This window comes from Theileria equi (genome assembly GCF_000342415.1).
Source record: "Theileria equi strain WA chromosome 4 map unlocalized gcontig_1105316255033, whole genome shotgun sequence".
In the NCBI taxonomy this organism is placed as follows: domain Eukaryota; phylum Apicomplexa; class Aconoidasida; order Piroplasmida; family Theileriidae; genus Theileria; species Theileria equi.
In genome coordinates, this window is record NW_004668228.1 from 183,755 (window position 1) to 202,342 (window position 18,588).

The 18,588-nt window shown below is 43.0% G+C and overlaps 7 protein-coding genes across 7 annotated transcripts, besides 1 other annotated feature; 6 read left to right on the forward strand and 1 right to left on the reverse strand.

The window, feature by feature from the left end:
• Positions 1 to 696: 696 nt before the first annotated feature.
• Positions 697 to 1,105, forward strand: BEWA_012700 (hypothetical protein; the record flags this gene model as incomplete). The annotated part of the gene is made up of 2 exons (XM_004832106.1): positions 697 to 824; positions 859 to 1,105. 2 exons carry the CDS (start codon positions 697 to 699, stop codon positions 1,103 to 1,105), a joined length of 375 nt encoding a protein of 124 aa, XP_004832163.1.
• Positions 941 to 1,018: a sequence feature (GA-rich).
• Positions 1,106 to 1,340: 235 nt separating the features above from the next.
• On the forward strand, positions 1,341 to 2,687 carry BEWA_012710 (hypothetical protein; the record flags this gene model as incomplete). The annotated part of the gene is made up of 1 exon (XM_004832107.1): positions 1,341 to 2,687. The coding sequence occupies one exon, from the start codon at positions 1,341 to 1,343 to the stop codon at positions 2,685 to 2,687; it is 1,347 nt and encodes a 448-aa protein (XP_004832164.1).
• A 520-nt stretch (positions 2,688 to 3,207) lies between these two features.
• BEWA_012720 (conserved hypothetical protein) lies at positions 3,208 to 5,514 on the forward strand (the record flags this gene model as incomplete). Its single annotated transcript, XM_004832108.1, has 1 exon — positions 3,208 to 5,514. One exon carries the CDS (start codon positions 3,208 to 3,210, stop codon positions 5,512 to 5,514), a length of 2,307 nt encoding a protein of 768 aa, XP_004832165.1.
• A 126-nt stretch (positions 5,515 to 5,640) lies between these two features.
• BEWA_012730 (signal peptide containing protein) lies at positions 5,641 to 6,942 on the reverse strand (the record flags this gene model as incomplete). Its single annotated transcript, XM_004832109.1, has 1 exon — positions 5,641 to 6,942. One exon carries the CDS (start codon positions 6,940 to 6,942, stop codon positions 5,641 to 5,643), a length of 1,302 nt encoding a protein of 433 aa, XP_004832166.1.
• Positions 6,943 to 8,506: 1,564 nt separating this feature from the next.
• BEWA_012740 (ABC transporter, ATP-binding protein domain containing protein) lies at positions 8,507 to 13,051 on the forward strand (the record flags this gene model as incomplete). The annotated part of the gene is made up of 1 exon (XM_004832110.1): positions 8,507 to 13,051. One exon carries the CDS (start codon positions 8,507 to 8,509, stop codon positions 13,049 to 13,051), a length of 4,545 nt encoding a protein of 1,514 aa, XP_004832167.1.
• Positions 13,052 to 13,529: 478 nt separating this feature from the next.
• BEWA_012750 (hypothetical protein) lies at positions 13,530 to 16,187 on the forward strand (the record flags this gene model as incomplete). The annotated part of the gene is made up of 1 exon (XM_004832111.1): positions 13,530 to 16,187. The coding sequence occupies one exon, from the start codon at positions 13,530 to 13,532 to the stop codon at positions 16,185 to 16,187; it is 2,658 nt and encodes an 885-aa protein (XP_004832168.1).
• Positions 16,188 to 16,866: 679 nt separating this feature from the next.
• On the forward strand, positions 16,867 to 18,540 carry BEWA_012760 (signal peptide containing protein; the record flags this gene model as incomplete). The annotated part of the gene is made up of 1 exon (XM_004832112.1): positions 16,867 to 18,540. One exon carries the CDS (start codon positions 16,867 to 16,869, stop codon positions 18,538 to 18,540), a length of 1,674 nt encoding a protein of 557 aa, XP_004832169.1.
• Positions 18,541 to 18,588: the final 48 nt, after the last annotated feature.

Here is an 18,588-nt window from a genome sequence, read left to right on the forward strand (position 1 = left end):
TCTATCACTCTTCTTTAAGCTCCCGTTGGTCGCTAAACTACCTAGTCTCCGACGTCGGTAGGTCATTCTTCCTTCCGTTTCACTCCAGTAATGACCTTAATCCTACTATACGGAAGAGCTCCCTGACGGTCGCTCGTTCGCTATTCCATAGCTCACATTATACTCATTTCACTCGTGTACTCCTCATTCAACTCCCCAATTCTGGCAGCGTTCATCACCTCAAAATGGCACAAATACCTCCTCATTAAACTTACATCGTTTGTATGTGATCCAGAGTGACTTGTTATGCGTTTCGGATTCGTTTACGACCATATTGGTCAGTTCCTGGAGGAAATCTTCGCAGCTCAGGAGGACCATTTTGTAAAAGTTTTAAAAAACCGCCAAGTCCATTTTAAAACGTTTGCTAAAAGATAAAAACTGACGTCTCAATGGGGAGCCGCCGCCGTCCATACGTCAAAGTCCACTTCACTGAAAGTTTTCCGTTCCGTTCTCGCGTCGTTGCATTTGCATGATTCTTTTACTCGTATTACCGGGGAGTTAGCCAACCAGGTGCCCATCGACCTCCAGGCTTGGCCCTTTTACCATCTCGAAGGTATTTCCTCATTTGGTCACTCTGGGCGTCTCTCCGTTCCTAGAGCGCAAGCCGACTCTCTAAATAACCAGGAAAACCACCCAGCTACTCCCTAGAGAGGCAGGATGTCGTTTAACAAAGAGTCAGAGGAAGGTGTGTTCGGCGAGTTAGAGGCGAATTTAGGGCTCTGTAGGCTCCCAGATGATGAGGATAAGGACTCTGAAGAAGGTGAAAAGCTGAGGGCGAACTACAGGTGCGGGAAACGCCGGCTAGTTACACTATTGTAGGCACGGAGTTGGATACCAAGAAGTTGTTCTCACCGCAGAACAGATTAAACTCAAGGATCGCATCGAAAAAAGAAGGGGTTTCAAGGGGAAAAGAGAGGAAAAGAAAAGGAGGGACGACGATGCAAAGGAAAAGGAAGAAGAGGACGAAAGTGATGAAGAATTTTCAAGAGTGGGAACCATTCTGGAAAGCATAAAATCCAGAAAGAGCGCACGAGAGGAGAAAGTCGCCAAGAGACTAAAGGTCTAGCATAGAGTACATGAGCTAGTTGTGAGGGAGTCTATCTCTACTGTATGCTCCCTTTGGTCGCATTGAGACTCTCATGGATCTCAGAGTTTTGAAAGAGCATACTCTATATGAATATGGACAGTGAGTATTGGAGGAGGGACTTATCCCAGGGGAAACAGAGACTATTATTGGATTAGACTAGACTAGTGAGAAGAGGATATATGTGGGTCTGAGGACTTGCTCTAACTCTAGAGTAATGAAGATGGAAGAAGTAACCATTAAGCTTGGTGTCAAGTCAAAAGATGACGGGGATCATCCTACTTATAATGGAGATGAGTCTACCAAAGGTCAAAATATTATTATTAAAGTCACAGTAACTGAAGAACCCAGAGGATCTGACTTCTACAAGTATACTCATGAGGATAATGGTGGTGAAAAGCAACTCTTCGAACTAAAGGAAGTATTAGATGGTAATAGTAAAAAAATAGAAGGAATTCCTCCTGATGGACCCGATAAAAAGGTAACTTCAGTTTCTGCTTATTATTGGAGACATGATAAAGGTGGCCCTGGCCAGACACCTAATAAGGTTCTCCTAGTTGAAGTGTCATATAGTGGATCGGGCGGAACCAAGTATTATGTCAGGGGTACAGGTATTGATTGGGTTGAAACATTCCTCGGTGACGATCTCGAGAAAACCCTGGATGAACAAAACTGTTACAGCAACGACGCTGTAACCTTAGATCTTACCAAAGACGCATACGGAACAGAAGGTAGGTCTCCTTGTTGTGATGGTCATAAAAGCCATAGTAAGGTCTCTGTTACTCCTGTACCAGTTAATCATACACATCACGACCACCCACATGTGGGCTCAAACAATCTTACAGTCAAAAAATACTCAATTTTGGGTACAACACTGGCAGCTATCAAGCTTGCCGATACTGGAGAGAAAAAGAAAAAGAAGCGTATAACATTTTCAGGACAACCATTTCCTATGGATAGCGTAGAAAGCATCTATGCATTATACTCCGGTGACAATCGGGAACCTAAGCTTATATATGTCAACAGTATTGGAGACCAAACTAACGTTAGAGGATGGTACCAAAATAATGGTAGCGATGGAGAATGGACAAAAGCTACTGATCTCCAAGGTGTAACGCCTGAAACAATTAATGACTGTCCAAACTGGAATAATGTTGTTGGTAAACTCAAGCACAGTAACAGAGACTTGCAAGAATGTAAAGAACTTTCAGAGTCTGACAAACAAAAAGAACAACAATCACAACGTTCTGAAGGTTCTGATGAAGAACTAAGACAAGTATCTGAGGAAAAGAGAAAGAAAGAAGAGCAAGAACAATCTGAATCTGTTACTCCTAGAGGACCTCCACTAGGTGCTCCTGGTCCTGCAGGACCTGCTGGAGCTGGTGCTAGTGGTACTGCTGAAGGTACTAGTGATGTTGATGGTACTGATGGTGATAGAGGACCTACTGGTAAAGCTGGTGATAGAGAACCAGGCTCTGATACTACCCATAGCATGATACTTGTGGTAATCAATGGATTTAGCAATTCCAACTCAAAAATGCTGAGCTTCTCGAGGAAAAACTAGATGACCTCAACTGCCAGATCAACAATGCGGTTACCATAGATCCTACCAAGAATCATTTTGCGTTCAATTAATTGCATCCAATGACAGTACTAGTATGTATCCACTATCGTACATAAAGCTACTACACCAAACAAAGAGCGTGTTACGAACTGATGGACATTCTCTCGGCCGAGAGAATAGACTTACGGGGAAGAAATGTTCCACCAACCGGGTTCTCACTGGGATGTTTAAGGCTTCTACAACATTTATGCCCCGAAATATTAGCTTACTTGTTGCCTATTGATACTTTTGCGGATGAAGACCAGCAGAGGTGCATCTTGAGGGGATTCTGTGGTCAAAGTCGCACAATAGGGATCCTTTCTACCAAACTACAGCATTAATGGAGTCTTTGTTCTATCTAGGAAGGTCAAAACTCTTCTTCCTCTTAATTTCTGCGCAAATTTGGCGGTTCTTCACTATTCCTCCCCATGTGCGCTTTAACTCGACTCTTCTTCAGAGACCACATTGGCTCATGAATCCCATGAGATGTATAGCAACAATCTGCGTCGTATTCTTCCTTGTGCGATACAGCTCATCCGAGCACAGGGAAGGAGTAGAGGACGTAGTTCTCGATATCTCGGATCCGGATTCGTCCTTCGTTGACGTTTTTACGAGGAGGCCTTATGGGATCTTTTCTAGGGTTTATGTCGCAAAATATGGTTATTTAATCGCTTCCATCGCGGATAGAGAGAGTCTCCTGTGGAGACAGTCCGGCAGTCATTCCTGTAGTCACGCCGTTGTAACTCTGAAAGACGATGGGTCGCTAGGCTCTGCCAATGTTTACCTTGTGGATGGCGAGGGTGTAAGGATGCCCATCTACTTTTCCAAGAATGCTGGAACATGGACAGAGACAAAGGAAGAAGAGTTTTACGACAAATTCCACCAGAGGGTATTAAAGGAGACGCTTCTTGAGTCCATTGAGATTGACATTGAAAAGAGGGAAACATGCGGCAAGTACTTTGTCACAAACTCTCCCAACTTTCCATTCCTTGTCTACACTCCAAACGTCGGTTATCGCATATCGAAAATCTTCAACGGCATGACAATTTGGGAAGCAAAGGATGAAAGTGAGAGATGCATCTACGCATCCCTGTACCCAAGATATGAGCCGAAACTGGCGTATCTCATCGTCTCTAGTTGGCACGGACAAGAGAATGTGTACATGCACAAAATAGACTACGAATGGGTGCCCGTACAAGGTGATGAATACAGAAATGCTTTGGAGAAATATGGACTGGATCTGTCCACATTTGACAATAGGGTGATAATGAATATCTCCAACATTGACCATACGAAATTCCAGCCCTCGATTTTCCCCGTCCACAAGCGCAAATATTCCCTGTACATACCGTCCCCGGGGCATACACTCGTAAAGGTGGTGGATGGCGGAGTCACTCTTTGGGAGTCGTCCGATGGAGAATATTGTTTGCACATTAACCTTTCTGAAATCGAGGGAGAGTACCGTATTTCCTACCTCTTTGTATACGGTCCTAAAGACGGACGTAGGGTCATATACGCCAAAAAGAAGGGTGACTTGTGGAGGTTTGTAAGCAGGCGTGAATACTATTCTCTTTTTACTGGACTGAGCGGTGGTGAACGCACTTGCAAGAAGAGTCAACAAAAGCTCCTTGTAAGCAGTTTTAGGAATAAGCAAGGCCTACGGATTGCTACCTATGCCTCCAGAGTGGAGAATGCCAAAGCAGACATTATTCTCGTCCATGGAATTCGCGGACACTTTATGTCTGAGTTTTGTGCTTCGAGTACGGAGTGGAATTATAGACACTTTGGATACGACCTCTCTCCAGCCGCTAATCCTCTGGGTTATTATACAGCTCCTTTGGAGCCTCGTAATGCGGATAGGTATAGGCACTTTTTCGAGCGCCTGGTTCTACATGGGAATCTCTTGGACGTTTCGCCCAGATACGAATATGAAGGTAGCTTTGTAGAGGCTCTAAACAGATTTGGCTACAATGTCTACGGATTTGACCTGCAGTCTCAGGGTTTCTCTGAGTCGGTCGGAGATCTCAGATGCCACGCAGGAGATTTTAAAGACCATGTGCATGACGTCCTACAGTTTGTCAGTATCGTCAAGAGGGGCAAGTTTGATGACCCCTCTGAAAAGTGGGACAAGAGTAGCCTCTACGAGAACATTCCCACGGATAGAAGGACATTCTTGCTAGGATTTTCAATGGGAGGAAACATTGTTCTTCGGGCTGTGCAAGAGTTTCACGGTAATGCTGAGAAGGGAGCCAAATTCCTGGACGGTATCATCGTCACCTCTGGAATGCTAAACCTCGACAACCACATTACCAACTGGAAGAAGGCGCTCTCTTTATATACTCTAAAAGTGGCGGCATTGGCCATGTCAGAAGTTATTAATCCGTATGAAGAATTTTACAATTATGGCGGACACTTTGAACCGTTCCTAAGGTACCATGACCCTTTGCAATACACACAGAGAATCACATTTGGTGCACTCAATTCTCTCTTTGAAGCTTGTAAAGCTGTAAATAGTAGTTGCAACATGAAGCACTATCCGAGAAACCTACCAACGCTCCTCATTCACTCAAAAGGAGACGATATATGCAGCATCAATGGACCTAGAAACATTGTAGAAAACTATTTCAAGGGTAACAAGAATGTGAATCTCGTAGAACTTGAGGGCACGTTTCACTTTTTAAGCTCTCCAGAGTCCATGGCAGGTGTAATGCCATACCTGCTGAATTGGCTAAATGAACAGTCAAAGGTGGCTGTCGGTAAAAAGACAAAAGTACAGAATGAATTTTGAGAGGACAATGCAGTAATTTTTAAAGTCACTTCTATATCCACTAGGCATTTTAATCGCAACATGCTAGACTTACAAGATTATGATCCTTGTCGAGACTATTAATATACCGAAACCCAAAGCTCAGCTTTAACTATTAATGGTGCCAACACGTTTTCCGTCTTTCCAGATGATTACCTCGTTCGGAATATATTCAAGTTCTTCTACTGTCTTGAGTTCTTTGTTGGATTCTGCAAACTTGACGTATTGGAACTCTTTTACCTCTATAAAGTATTCGAAAACGTTTGTCAGCATAACAATGACGTTTGCGTTGAAGTCCGTCGAAAACATATCGTAGACTTTAGAGAGCAATCCTGATGATTCTGCCCTAGTGAGAAACATAACACCCCTTATTGGTTTCGTTAGTATGTCTATATCAATGTTGTTTTTACCACGCACGACGTATTTGAGGTGGAACGAAGTGACTGGTGATGTAACATGCAGCGTAGCTACATAACCCTTGAGTTCTGAATAGTGACGTGATGTGATTTCTGTATTTATAGTAGCACCATTTACTGTTTTCATGTTCGGAAATCGGCACTTTCCACTGTATTTACCCCTGTGACTTATCACTCCAATATCGATAAAAACACTACGACCCATTCTGCAAGCTACGTATTCTACTAGCTCTGCAATGTACGACCTCCTCTTGGGGTCATTGCGTTTTGGTATCTTTACAGGCGTCCACTTGTTGTCAATGTACGCAAAGGTCACATTCTGGTCAGTCACCAACTCGAAATCCAGCAGTAGAGGGATTTTGTTCCACTTGTAAACGTAAATGTTGAGCAGTTCTGAGCCCACAGTAATGTCGATTTCGTTTCTTCCATCCACGATCTTTCTAGCAATAAAGGGTCGAGCCGTGTGACGGTAGATCATAAAGCCCTTCAGGTCCTCGTTCTCCACGGTAACGACATTGATGGCGTTGCCGTTAGTGACGTACCTCTTGTCCTTGGCAATGTCTATTGTGATGCTGCCTCCCTTTTTGGTGGCACCAAAGTCATCAAGAGTGGATGCCTTTGGGACCAATCGTCCATTCCCGTTGTTCCACAGAAACACCTGGGAGTTTTCCAGGTTCAGAGTCAGCATATCTGGCTTGTCGTACCTCCAGTATACCAGGGAGGAGAGAACCAGTTCGTCTCTAAAGGGGAATAGATCAGCATGAATGTAGTGTCCATCTACCGTAATTTCTGAGAGCTTCGAGGGCATGTCCAGGGCGTGATGGTAGAACACTTGACCGTCTCTTTCACATTTTTCCACTTTAACCTCGTGATTGTCACTGTTGTAAGGGTCCTTTCTTCCAATGTCTAGACTTATCACGGGGTGTTTGACACTACCAGCCCAAATACCGGGCAACACAAGAGATAAAAACAAGATATGGCGACTTGTCACCATTTCTACAAAATGTGTAACAGTTTTGGTGAATATCGGCGAGGCTTTTTGCACACACTTATAGGGTTACCCTCCGTGCATTCTTCTTCCTCCGGGAATAGACGTTCTTCTGAGGCCTTTACGCCCACATTTTATTTTCCATAATTGGGGAATGTTCTTGAGTACAGGTAGCCACTCAGTTTGCCTCCCCAGTGACTCTCGCCGGGGCTCACCCCGTCTGCTCCATTCCTCGTACCCGACGGACGATGCTCCGCCGGAACAACGCCAGCCAGCAGCCTTTGGAGGCGCCGTGTGCCCCGGAAACCCACGGGCATGCCGGAGGCTGGTTTTGGTCATTTTGCAAGTCTTGGCATGGCAACCCTGCATACCACCTAGATGATCTCCTCATCGGTCGCAATTGTGGCCCCGTGCTCACAGGAGTGGTGAGTGGCAGTAGACAACGTGTTGGTGAATCCGATGACATCAGTATGCATCTGCTAGAGTCATGTTTGGTACTGAACAATCGCATTTCTTGCTCATCCATTCATTCCATGGGTCTTTACGTGGACACTTTCCCGTGCATGCAGTTTGTTTCGCCGATAGTTCCTCATTTTGACAAGGTGATCCCATGCATGGACTCTTCACTAGGAGTACTGCCATTGGAATGCGTACGAGCAGAGCTACTTGGGGTTCCCCTAGAATGTCGACGGCTCGCAGTGGAGAACTTTGTGTGACAGCGGCGTCTCCACTCCATAAAATGTTCGTTACCAGTGCACATGCAGCGTCCAAGGGCATCAAATGGGCACTCGTACCGTTGCCAGGGACATCGTATGGAGACGCCGCTGTTGCGAAAAAGACACAAATGCGGACCAGCCACAGATATTTGCTACTACCACCTGCTTGTGGACCGGAGAATGGACAGTCGTCCCTCCTCCATGTTTGTAGGATACGGCAAAGTGTGGATCGAATGGCAAATGAGGAAAGGGCGCACAGGGACCGTAACCTTCCCAGGCGGTAGGTACCACGGACCCGGGGACTGGCAAGCGAAGGAAGATATAAAGCAGATGGCAACGCGTACAACGAGGCGTTTGTGGCGAGAGAGCTGCATAGACCGGAGGATGGGCCTATAACTCTGGCAGCCATGTACATTCGCTGTTTTTCAAAAGTCCACATTCCGCTCATTAATTGCGAAATTTCGGGTCAAAAGCGGCCGCTGCCAGACGAGGCATGGCATGTGCATCGCCGTCAAGGGCAATTTCCGCCCTCACCTTTGCACCAATTTTCAAGACTTGAGCTGAAAACCCAAAATGGCCGCAAAAACTTTGGACTATGCCGAGTATCCGGGATGCGACCAGTGATGGCGATGCACCCGTAGGGGTAAGTGGCCACCACCTGGCCTCGGCATTCTCCTTTATTCTGTGACCATGTGGATGGAAATTTAAGTGTGAGAGGTTTATCCAACGAATATTCACATTTAGTTCCTTGGATAGAGGAAAGGTCTCCCTTGTTACTCGCCCGGGAGTGCTGTCCTTGTCTTATCAGGCCGTTAAAACGGTACTAGTATAGTTTTAGAGACTATACCATCACAATGGAGGAAGAGCACACTCCTCCGGAGGAGAACTACCACTTTTGGGAGAGCGAGGTGGAGCTGGTCAGAAAGAGGTCCTTCACACACGACGGAAAAGGGTTTCGCTACTTTGACGACAAGGGCGTCTTCAACTTTGTGTTTTTTGGCTGGATGTACGGGTGGATTAAGGAAACGTCAAAGCGATACCTGGACTCGTACATGCTCCACCCACTCCCCCTGGCCGACCAGGCGGTCATTTGGCAGCCCATCTTATCCAGGCACATTAGCGATGGGATAGCGAGTCTGGAGGCCTATGAAGCTCTAGGAAAAGATGAGAGGAAGAAAGCCCCAAAACCCATAAAGTACATCCTCTGCAGAGCCATGATACTGACGTTTTGGAAGAGGCTGCTCACCATATTTGTTGGCGTTGTTGTGATGAATGCGGTTGGCATGAGCGTGGCGATCATACTTCACAGATTTCTCGGGCTTCTGTCCGACAGAGAGTTTAGGTTTTTTACATTCCTGTCCCTTGCACTCTCCATTATCCTCATGGAATTGACAAAGGTAATCGGCATGGACCACATCAACTTTTATGTAAAGAGGCTCGCATTTATAATCTACTCTTCCATTCGGGTTTCACTCTTTCAACATGGTTTGTGCTATCGGCGTAGCAGATTTAGCAACTTTTCCGATAACCCAAACTCTTGCAAAAGCGCCATTCATTTCTGTTCAGGAAAAAATGCATGTACGGATAACCCACTGCTATGCCCAGCGAGGCGCTATAAAAACAACGAGGTTACCCCGAAAATGTACACTTTGATTCTCAATGACCCGTACTTTATTTCATTATTCGTTGAATGCTTCACCGGGTTCATTGATTTTCTCACATCCTTCACCTATGGACTCATCCTTATCAGCAGTCAGTTTAACATGAAGGCGTTTACTATTCTAATAGTTTCACTCTCCTTGGTTGTTGGTATGATCTTTATGGAGATTTTAAACGGCTTCCTTCTAAAGTACTACTTTGGAGTTAGGGATAATAGAATTGCCAAGTCCGAGGAGGTTGTCTCAGCCCTAGATCTCATTGGCAGAATGGCGCTCGACGACGTTGCTCATGACGCCATTACGGAGGCTAGAAATGATGAATTGCATTTTGTATTTGCCCGTTCCTTCATATCACTCGTCAACAAGGTGCTATTCACCGTAATCATTTGCGTGGATATCATTATTCTCGTAAACGACTTTGTCGGACAAGTCAAGGATGCCACTAATGTCAAGACTATTGACCCTTCTGGACTGCTTGCATCCATCTTTGTCATCATGAAGATCATCGGCCCATTGTATCTACTCCCATTCAAGCTAAAATCCTTTGTAACTAGCATGACCTCATTCCTGAGGGTGGAACGTTTCTTGAGAACTTGTTCTCCAAACTTTTACCTTCCTGATAATAGGTTTACCGGGAGGAATCCTTTGCCAGAGGTACAACCTGGCAAGTATAAGGCACTGCCAAAGGGTCTGGTTGTAATGTTCAAGAAGGCCTCCTTTGCGTGGGTCAATAGCAGGAAGGATCTTTTAGACCACACTGGTACCACATATCTGAGAGACCTTGACTTTGTCCTCAACTCTGGTGACCTTGCCATTGTAACTGGTGCTCAAGGTTCTGGTAAGAGTAACTTTGTCAAGGCGGTTCTTGGTGACATGACTTTGGTAGAAGGATCAATGGCTGTATTGCCTCTCTCTACTAACATGCCAATATTTTATGCTTCTCAAGACATATGGCTTCAAAAGGGTACCATCAGGGCTAACATTACCTTTGGTCACATATTTGATGAGGATGTCTACATGACTGTCATCAAGGCAGTTGAGCTGGAGCACGACATTTCCACTTGGAAAGGAGGTGACATGCGTACTATTTCTGAATGTGGTTATTCTCTCAGTGGAGGTCAGAGAATGAGAGTTGGACTTGCTCGTGCCATCTATGCCTACCTCATCTTTAGCAAGACTAGCAGAGAAGAGAATAATGCCAAGTGTTCCTTCTTGGTAGTATTGGATGACTGTTTTACTGGTCTAGATCCATTCGTGGCGAAGACAATCTTCAAGAACTTGTTTGAGAATGGAAAAGGCTTGCTGGCAAAGGGTGATGTATCTACGGTACTTACCATTTCTAGGAATATGTTGGATGCTTGTGTATCATCTGAAGTTTTAGGTGTGTTCCCGGACGCCCCAATATACACATTGAGGAATGAGACTCTTGTGCATGAGAACATGCTAAGCTCTTTCATAAAGAATGAGATTGGTAATCTTGAACCTCCGAGACCTTCTAGTGATAGGGCAAATCTATATGCATCGCGTAAAATTCTGAAAATGTGCAACTCAGATGATTACACACGTGACGGACGAAGAAGGTCAACGGGATCCAGATACTCTGATTCTCCAACACTTCAAGAGATGCAAGATGAAAAGGATAGCGGAAGTAAGAGCTTTATGCCATATAAAACCTACTTCCGGGCAACGGGTTGGCCCATTATGCTCTTTTTCATCCTTACATTCACCTTCTCAACCTTGGATAACACAAAGTTTGTCATTATCTCCAAGGTATCCGACTCCATCCTTGATTACACAAAGAAGCATGAAGATGCGGTAGTTTCACTTGAAGAGATTAAAGAATATGCATCAAGGGCTCTCAAGTGGATCATTATTCTTTCTGTATCTGTCATGACTGGAGCTTTATTCCGCATATTTGTAATGACAAAGGCATCTTTTAATGCATCACGCAGAATTCATGAGTACTGTATCAACTCTCTGTTTAAAAACAACTCTGCTGTGTTGAAGATCAAGAAGTCTTTGAGTAGCATTCAGACCTTTTTGTACATGGACAGCTTTCTCATTGATAACTCCATAGGTTATTTTATTCACGAGACCTTTGTACTACTTATCGAATCAAATGTCTATCTTATAACACTCATATTCTTGATGCCGTGGTCCACTCCAATTGCCATTGCACTATGCTTCATACTCAAGACCATTGTCTCTTGCTATATCAAATCGGGTAAAAACTTGGCACTAGCTCACTTGGAGGTATTCAACCAAATTGATTCAACCGTAGAATCTGCAAGCTCTGGATTATCCATATATCGCAGTTTTAAAAAGGAATGGGAATTGGTACATGAAATGATTGAGAATGCAGATTATGATTCCAGGTGCAAGTACTTTGCAAACTCTGCCACAACTTGGACGTCCATCACATTCAGAACTCTCTTTTCTCCATTGGCGCTATTCATTCTTGTCTTCCCTCTTGTACGCTCGCGCTGGACTGGAACTGAGGTGCAAGTGGGTTATTATGCAATGGCCTATTCCATCTTCCTTAGCTTAAATAATTCACTTGTGAACCTGTTGAGGCTTTATTTCCATATCCAACTCTGCTTGGTTCCCATGAGGAGGTTCGAGAATTTTATTCCTCCAAATACTCCACTCAAGTTTTTAAAGAAGAAGGATATTAACAGAACTGACATAGTCGTTAATTCAGGGTCGAGCATAGGCGACAAGATAGCAGATGAAGGTATTAAGGATACCCTTCGCAAAAGGCGACGCAGTGAGCATGCCAAGAGAAGAGCTGTTCATTGCACTAGTCTCAAGATGCTCTTTTTTAAGCACAAGGTTAATGTGCTGGATGTCTCCAGGTATGTAGTTCCAGGTCATGTCAGAGTAGAGCTAAGGGACGTCAGTGTATTCATAACCTCCAAGGATTCAAAGGAAAAGTACGCCATTCTCAAGAATGTGACATGCTCGGCTAATACCTCGGACATTATTGGAGTCATTGGCAGAACTGGTGCAGGAAAGTCTACCCTATTGTCAGTACTTCAAAACCTTGCCATAAACAGGGAAGGAACTGTTCTGCTTGATGGCTGCGATTTAAATGATATGCCAAAGAATGTGACTAGGCAGATTATAGGTGTTTTACCTCAACTGCCCTTCGTATTCAGGGGGTGGACTGTTCGCAGATTTATTGACCCTAGAATGCTATTTGATGACATTGACATTGAAATGGCCTTGGAGCACTGCGGCTTGATCAAGTTTGTCAAGAACATTCCAGGTGGCAAGGGCCTCGATACCATCATCATACCTGACCATTACCACAAGGATATGCCAAGGTATTACAAGAGGGTATACTATGGGCCCACTCTGAAACCGCACGACTCGCCTTCAGCAGACAATGTGAACATTGACCATGGCATGGTGCTTTCAAACTCACAGTTACGTACACTATCAGTGGCGAGACTAGTGCTCTACAGGGAATTCTTCAAGGTTCTCCTGATTGATGAGCCTCCAGAGGATGAATCAGGGGCGTCTAAAACTGCCGACATCCCAATTTATGAACTCATCAAGACCCACTTTCGGCATTGTACCACATTCATTGCAGCTCATGATACAAGTGTATTACGTCTATGCACTTCAGTCTGGGCCTTTAATGACGGCTCCCTTATTAGGACCTACAAGACTGAGGACATTGCAGACAGTGAGTCACTGTCAAAGATTATAGAAGATTCTATCTCAGGAAAAAATTAATGCAGTGCACGTTTCTTTTCAAGAATCACGTTTTAAATTAACTTTTGTGCCATGTTGGCATTTGTATTAACCTTTTTGTGAAATGCTTATGGAAATTTCCCTAATTTTTGCCTATTATTTGTATATCATTTAAGCATACAGTCAAAGTTTTAATGTAGACTTTTGCTATGGATCATAATGTAGTTTGGTATGGATGTTCTATTCACTACCATTGTCCCAGGAATGGTATTGAGAAGAATATGGACTCGGTGGAAGTTGATTGGATAGACGAACTAATTTCTACTGACGTGAGTGTTGATTGTACTACTGAAGAGTGTATTGATAGTTGTTCATCTTGTTCTGTGGATAGTCTTTCTGACGGTGAGCTAGTTGTTAGAGAGGATGAATGTATGGTTGTCTAGGGAGCAACTAGATGGATAAATTAGTATAGCATAACTTGAGGCACATGAGCTAGAAGTTAGGAAGACTAGAATTATGAATGCCTACAATAAATATAAAGAAAAAATGTCCAAAAGGAGAAAACGGTGGTCACGAAGCTGGAGAAAGTAGATGTTCTAATGGTTTTGATGCATCGTTGAGAACTGTATATGGCACGCCTAAGGATCAAAAATATAGAGTATGTAGACATAAGAGTAGTGGAATACCAAGTATCACTAATCTAAAGTATGACAAAGATGAACTTACTTATGAGGGTGGGCCTTACCTTGTAAAAAAACACAATCTAATAACTGAGGTATGTACCTACTACAGTGCTAAATATGATCCTAGTAATGATATCATAAATGTCCCTCTCATTCTTGGGGTCAAGGAAAATACTGGAGGAGATTATACTTGGTATGAAAACACTGGTAATAATATAACATGGAGGAAGATCAATCACCAGGGGAAGTTTCCTGAAATATACAATCAGTCTACTAAAGACTTTACCGAGAAGCTCATTAAACTCACTTGTAAACTCCATAATTTTCATTCTGTCAACGTTTATGAGAGCAATGTTGGGAAGGAATACTGTTGTCCTGTCTGTGGAGGATGCAAGGTCATGGTTTCTGACGGAGAGACTAGTGTTCTTGGGTATACCAAGTACAGACATAAATACAGTATTGATACAAAGTTGGTTAGATATAACAATACTCTTCTTAAATACAGAGACCCTAAAGATGAAGATGACCATGAAACGGATCCAAACGAATACCAGCCCATCCAACTTTTAGCCGAACAAATTCCTAATCTTACAGTGTATTACTGGAATGAAGACAAGAAGCATACAAAGCCTCTTGTGATGGAAGTTGATGTCTTTGGTAATGCACCAGTTTCCCTAGGTAATGATGGAAAACCAGACAACAGTCAGTGGACTATGATTGCTGATGATGATGGTTTACCAAAAATCCTTCCTCCAGGTGAATCTGTATCTCCAGACACTCTCCACAAACAAAGGTGTAAACTTTTCCGTCCAGTAATCATAGATGTTACTAGTAAAGGACAGTATAAAAATCCGCACTCTGAAGAGGAAGAATGTAAGATGAAAGAATGTTCTAAGGAGGTCAAAGTTACTAACTACAGCAAAGTTATACCTGAGTTAAAAAATTATACTGCTCTTAAACACACATACGGTGACAGAGAAAATAATAAATTCACTATAACAAGCTTCAAAAATGGACCTTCAGAAGATGACAGTCCGACAGGATTCTTTCCAATATGGAATGTTACGGAGGTGGTAGTCTTATTGCCCAAGTGTGATGGAGATATCAACACACCTCTCGTAGTCCATGTTAAGAGCGAGGGTGGAGGTGCTAGAACATGGTCCAAGAACTCTTGTAAGCGTGCTAGTGAATGGAAAGAGGAGACAGAACTAGAGAACAATCTCTCAAATCAAGTTACTGATATTCTTAAAACTATTCTGGAGAGTGATAAACAACAAAAATCACGAGCGGTAGCACGTGCTGAAGAAGGTACTGAAGAAACCAGAGAACCATGGCTTCCTAGAAACTCCGAGGAAGAAAAATCTAGTGGTGAAGAACCTCCTAAACTCTTATATCTAAAAGGTGATGATCCTGAAGGACCAGTCTCTACTCTTCAACCTCCTCATCGAGGTCCTCCTGGTTCTCATTCTCTTGTTACTGATCTTCAACGTGGAGGTCATGGACCTGCTGAAGTTCAAGAACTTAAATCTATTCCTCCTGTTGGTGAAAAGAGTAATAGAAGTAGTGAATCTGAAATTAAAGAAGATTCCGTTGAAAAACCCGATAAAGAACGAAATACTGATAGACCTGTAGCTTACCAAGTTCCTGATACAGAGTCTGAGACAAAGATTCTTCTACAAGGCAATGGACTTCTAGGTAGTGTTTACTATGTTGCTGAATCTGGACTTCCTGAACTTATAGGAGAAGCTGGCCCACCCTCCTATATAGTACTATCTACTGGAGGACCTAGTGATTCTACTCCTATTACTGGACCTAAACCTCCTGCTACTGAAAGAAAAAGCTCTGATAAAGCTGCTCCCTCGGCTCCTCCCTCACCTTCTGCTCTTCATTCTATTCTTACTACTCAGACTGCTGCCCATCCTGGAACTACTAAAGCACAAACGGATGGCAATGATCAATATTCTGCAGATTCTCAACAACAGAAGCCCACTGTTGTCCTATCTGAACAAAATTCTAATACAAATCAACATGAAGGTGCTTCTGGAGCTAGTGCTGGAGGACTAAGCTTTACTTCTGGTAGTCTGCCTTATAGTTCATCTGATGGATATCTTAAAGGTACTAAAGGTATTCTTGTTCCTCGATCCTTGGATGGTCAAGCTGGTGATACTTTTCCCGGTGAAAGAGGAGAAGCTGGTCCACCTGGCGGAGTTGATGCTAAAGAAGCTGGTGACGGTGAAATACCCCCTGATGTAAAGTTCTCTCTTCCAAAAGCTCAAGACCTTACTCATAAAGCCGAAGCTCATAATAATGTCTCTCATCCTACTTCTGGTCCTCTAGATCCTCCTCAAGAGCCTCATAATACTGGCTCTGACTCTCCTACTAATATTATAGTTTCTGTAACTACAGGCATTCTTACAACATTTGCCTCGGCTTGCTTTGGAGGATGGAAACTGTATAATCGTTCTAAAGGAGACCCCTGGGTTAGACAGATTTGATGACTAACTATGGAGTACTGATCATCTGGATGGAAAGAGTTACAGTTGGTCCTAGTCCTTCACTTTGGTAAAGGATTATATTATGGAATACATAAGAATAATACTTTTGCGAACTAATCCGAAGGAAGTTCCCAAATATTGTCCATGGAAATATTACCGGAAGTACTAATAATGAAGAACTAGGTAAATTGCCTACTAAACTTAAAAGTGGAACTCTCAATCAAAAGTATGGTTTATTTACTCATGACCTTAAGGATAATTTCCAATCTGATCATGATACTTTACTATATAAAGTTTTATGGAATCATGCTATGTTCCAAAGTCTACAAAGTGTTGCCTCAGTATACCCAGCTTCTGCAAATACATAGGTAAGTACCAAAAGTATAACTTTTTTAGGCTCTCATCCTTTCTTCTTTCATGACCATAATGCTCCTTAAAGAGTGATTTGTCTTCATGGTGACAATTATTATTCCTCTGTCTCATCCTCTACTAGAAGGAAATTCTAATCCTACGGTAACAGGAATACGGCAAGACAATGACTATTTTTGGATAGTCTTATTAATCTATAGATTAAAACAATTAACATGTAGTTTGTCTAAATATTATGCATATTCACATGTTACACCACATGAAGAAGAACTGAAAATGTCTGTCTACTTTATTATTCATACTGTTAGACATGAAGATTCTTGTAATACTTTGTGTAGCCTACCTTTCGGAGCTCTGTAGTTGTGAAAGTTTAGATGACATAATTGCCACATTTAATGGTGAAGTAGCAAAGACCCAAAAGTTTTTGGAAGATGCCAAATCGACCCTAAAGGGTGCTGAAAATGCACTTGAAGAGTATACCAAAGCTTGTACAGGGATACAAAATTCTAAAAAAGAAGAGCTGGAAAAAACTAAAACTGCCCTTGAGGATACACAGAAGACCTTAGACAAAGTACCTGAATCTGATGGTGTATTAAAGCTTCTTCAACAGGTAATAGTAGCTCTTCTTCCGGATGCAAAGTACGAACTATCGTCTGTAGAAGATCTGGAGGAGGCTGTTAAGGAAGTTTTGGAGAAAGCAGGAGCTTCTCTGGATGTTCTAAAGACTCCAGAAACTCTGCAAAATTTAGATGATGACAGGCAGAGGCCATTGGAGACTCCTCCAGTAAAACTTAATGATGAAAAAGAGCCAGGAGAACCAGAGGCTCCACTGAGGAAAGATGGTGATAATCTAGTTGAACAAGTTGCAGTTTCTCAAGAGTCCGGAGATATACATTCTGAAAATTCTACGACTCACTCTGACGAGCAATCTGGGTCTGATGATTCTGCTAGTCAAGACGCTGAATTTAGTGAAGCTGCCAGTGAAGTGACCACTGTCGAGCAGGAGGAACAAGATAGTGCTCTAGTAGAACCTTCTCAACCAGATGTCGATACCAATACTAATGATGAATCTACACCCATTGAGGGCTATGACAAGAAGATGAAGGAAACAAACGACTATTCAGATGAGATCTCTTCAGGTCAGGAATCTCATAGCCTTGGTTCTTCTGAGCTTAGGGGAAGCAGAACATCGATTAGTTCCAGGAGACAAAACCGTAGAGATTCTACAGCGAGCACAGTGTCCACAGCTAGTACAGCATCAACTCTTTCCTTGGATCAAACTAGTGGATCAGCAACTTTGAAGTTAACAAAACCTGACGACTCAATCTATCAGTCCTTCGACTACTACCATGATGACAACCATATTAAACTGGTCCTTCCACAGGAGGGTGTGATAGTGACGAAAATATCAGAGAATAGGGGTATATGGACAGGTAAAGCCGGAGAGACCCTTGAATACGCTAAAGTCTACCTTAAAAAGGATGGTAAACTTCAATTTGTTAGGGTCTGGAAAAGGGACTCCTCAGGCATAAACTGTTTGAATTACACAAGGGGTAGGATATACGGATGGTCAGAATTCAAGGGTGATATCAGCACAAAGATAAACCCACTTAAGGTTGCCACGGAACACAAGGGGGACTCCATCATAGACTTGAAGAAGGATGAAGACACCAAAAAATGCAGAATCTTTAGTGTAAATTTCCTTGGGGTTCCTACTCGTTCATATTCTCCAAAACCAGGTTATTATGCTACTGAGGTCAAAGATGGTGATGAGTCTCTATGGAAGGCCTCTGAAGGCACAGATGAGAAATGCTTATCCTGTGAGCTTTACACCAAGGATGAACCTTTTATTGTTCTATTAACAATTAAAGGTGCTAATCGCAATGAGAATATATATCTTGAAAAGGCAGATCAAAAGTGGAGGGAGATAGAGAAAACGGACTTTGACAAGAAATTGGAAAAACTAACCACAGGAAGTGTTTGAGCTCCTTATGACTTTAAATCACATATAGACTGTATACCTTGCTAGCAA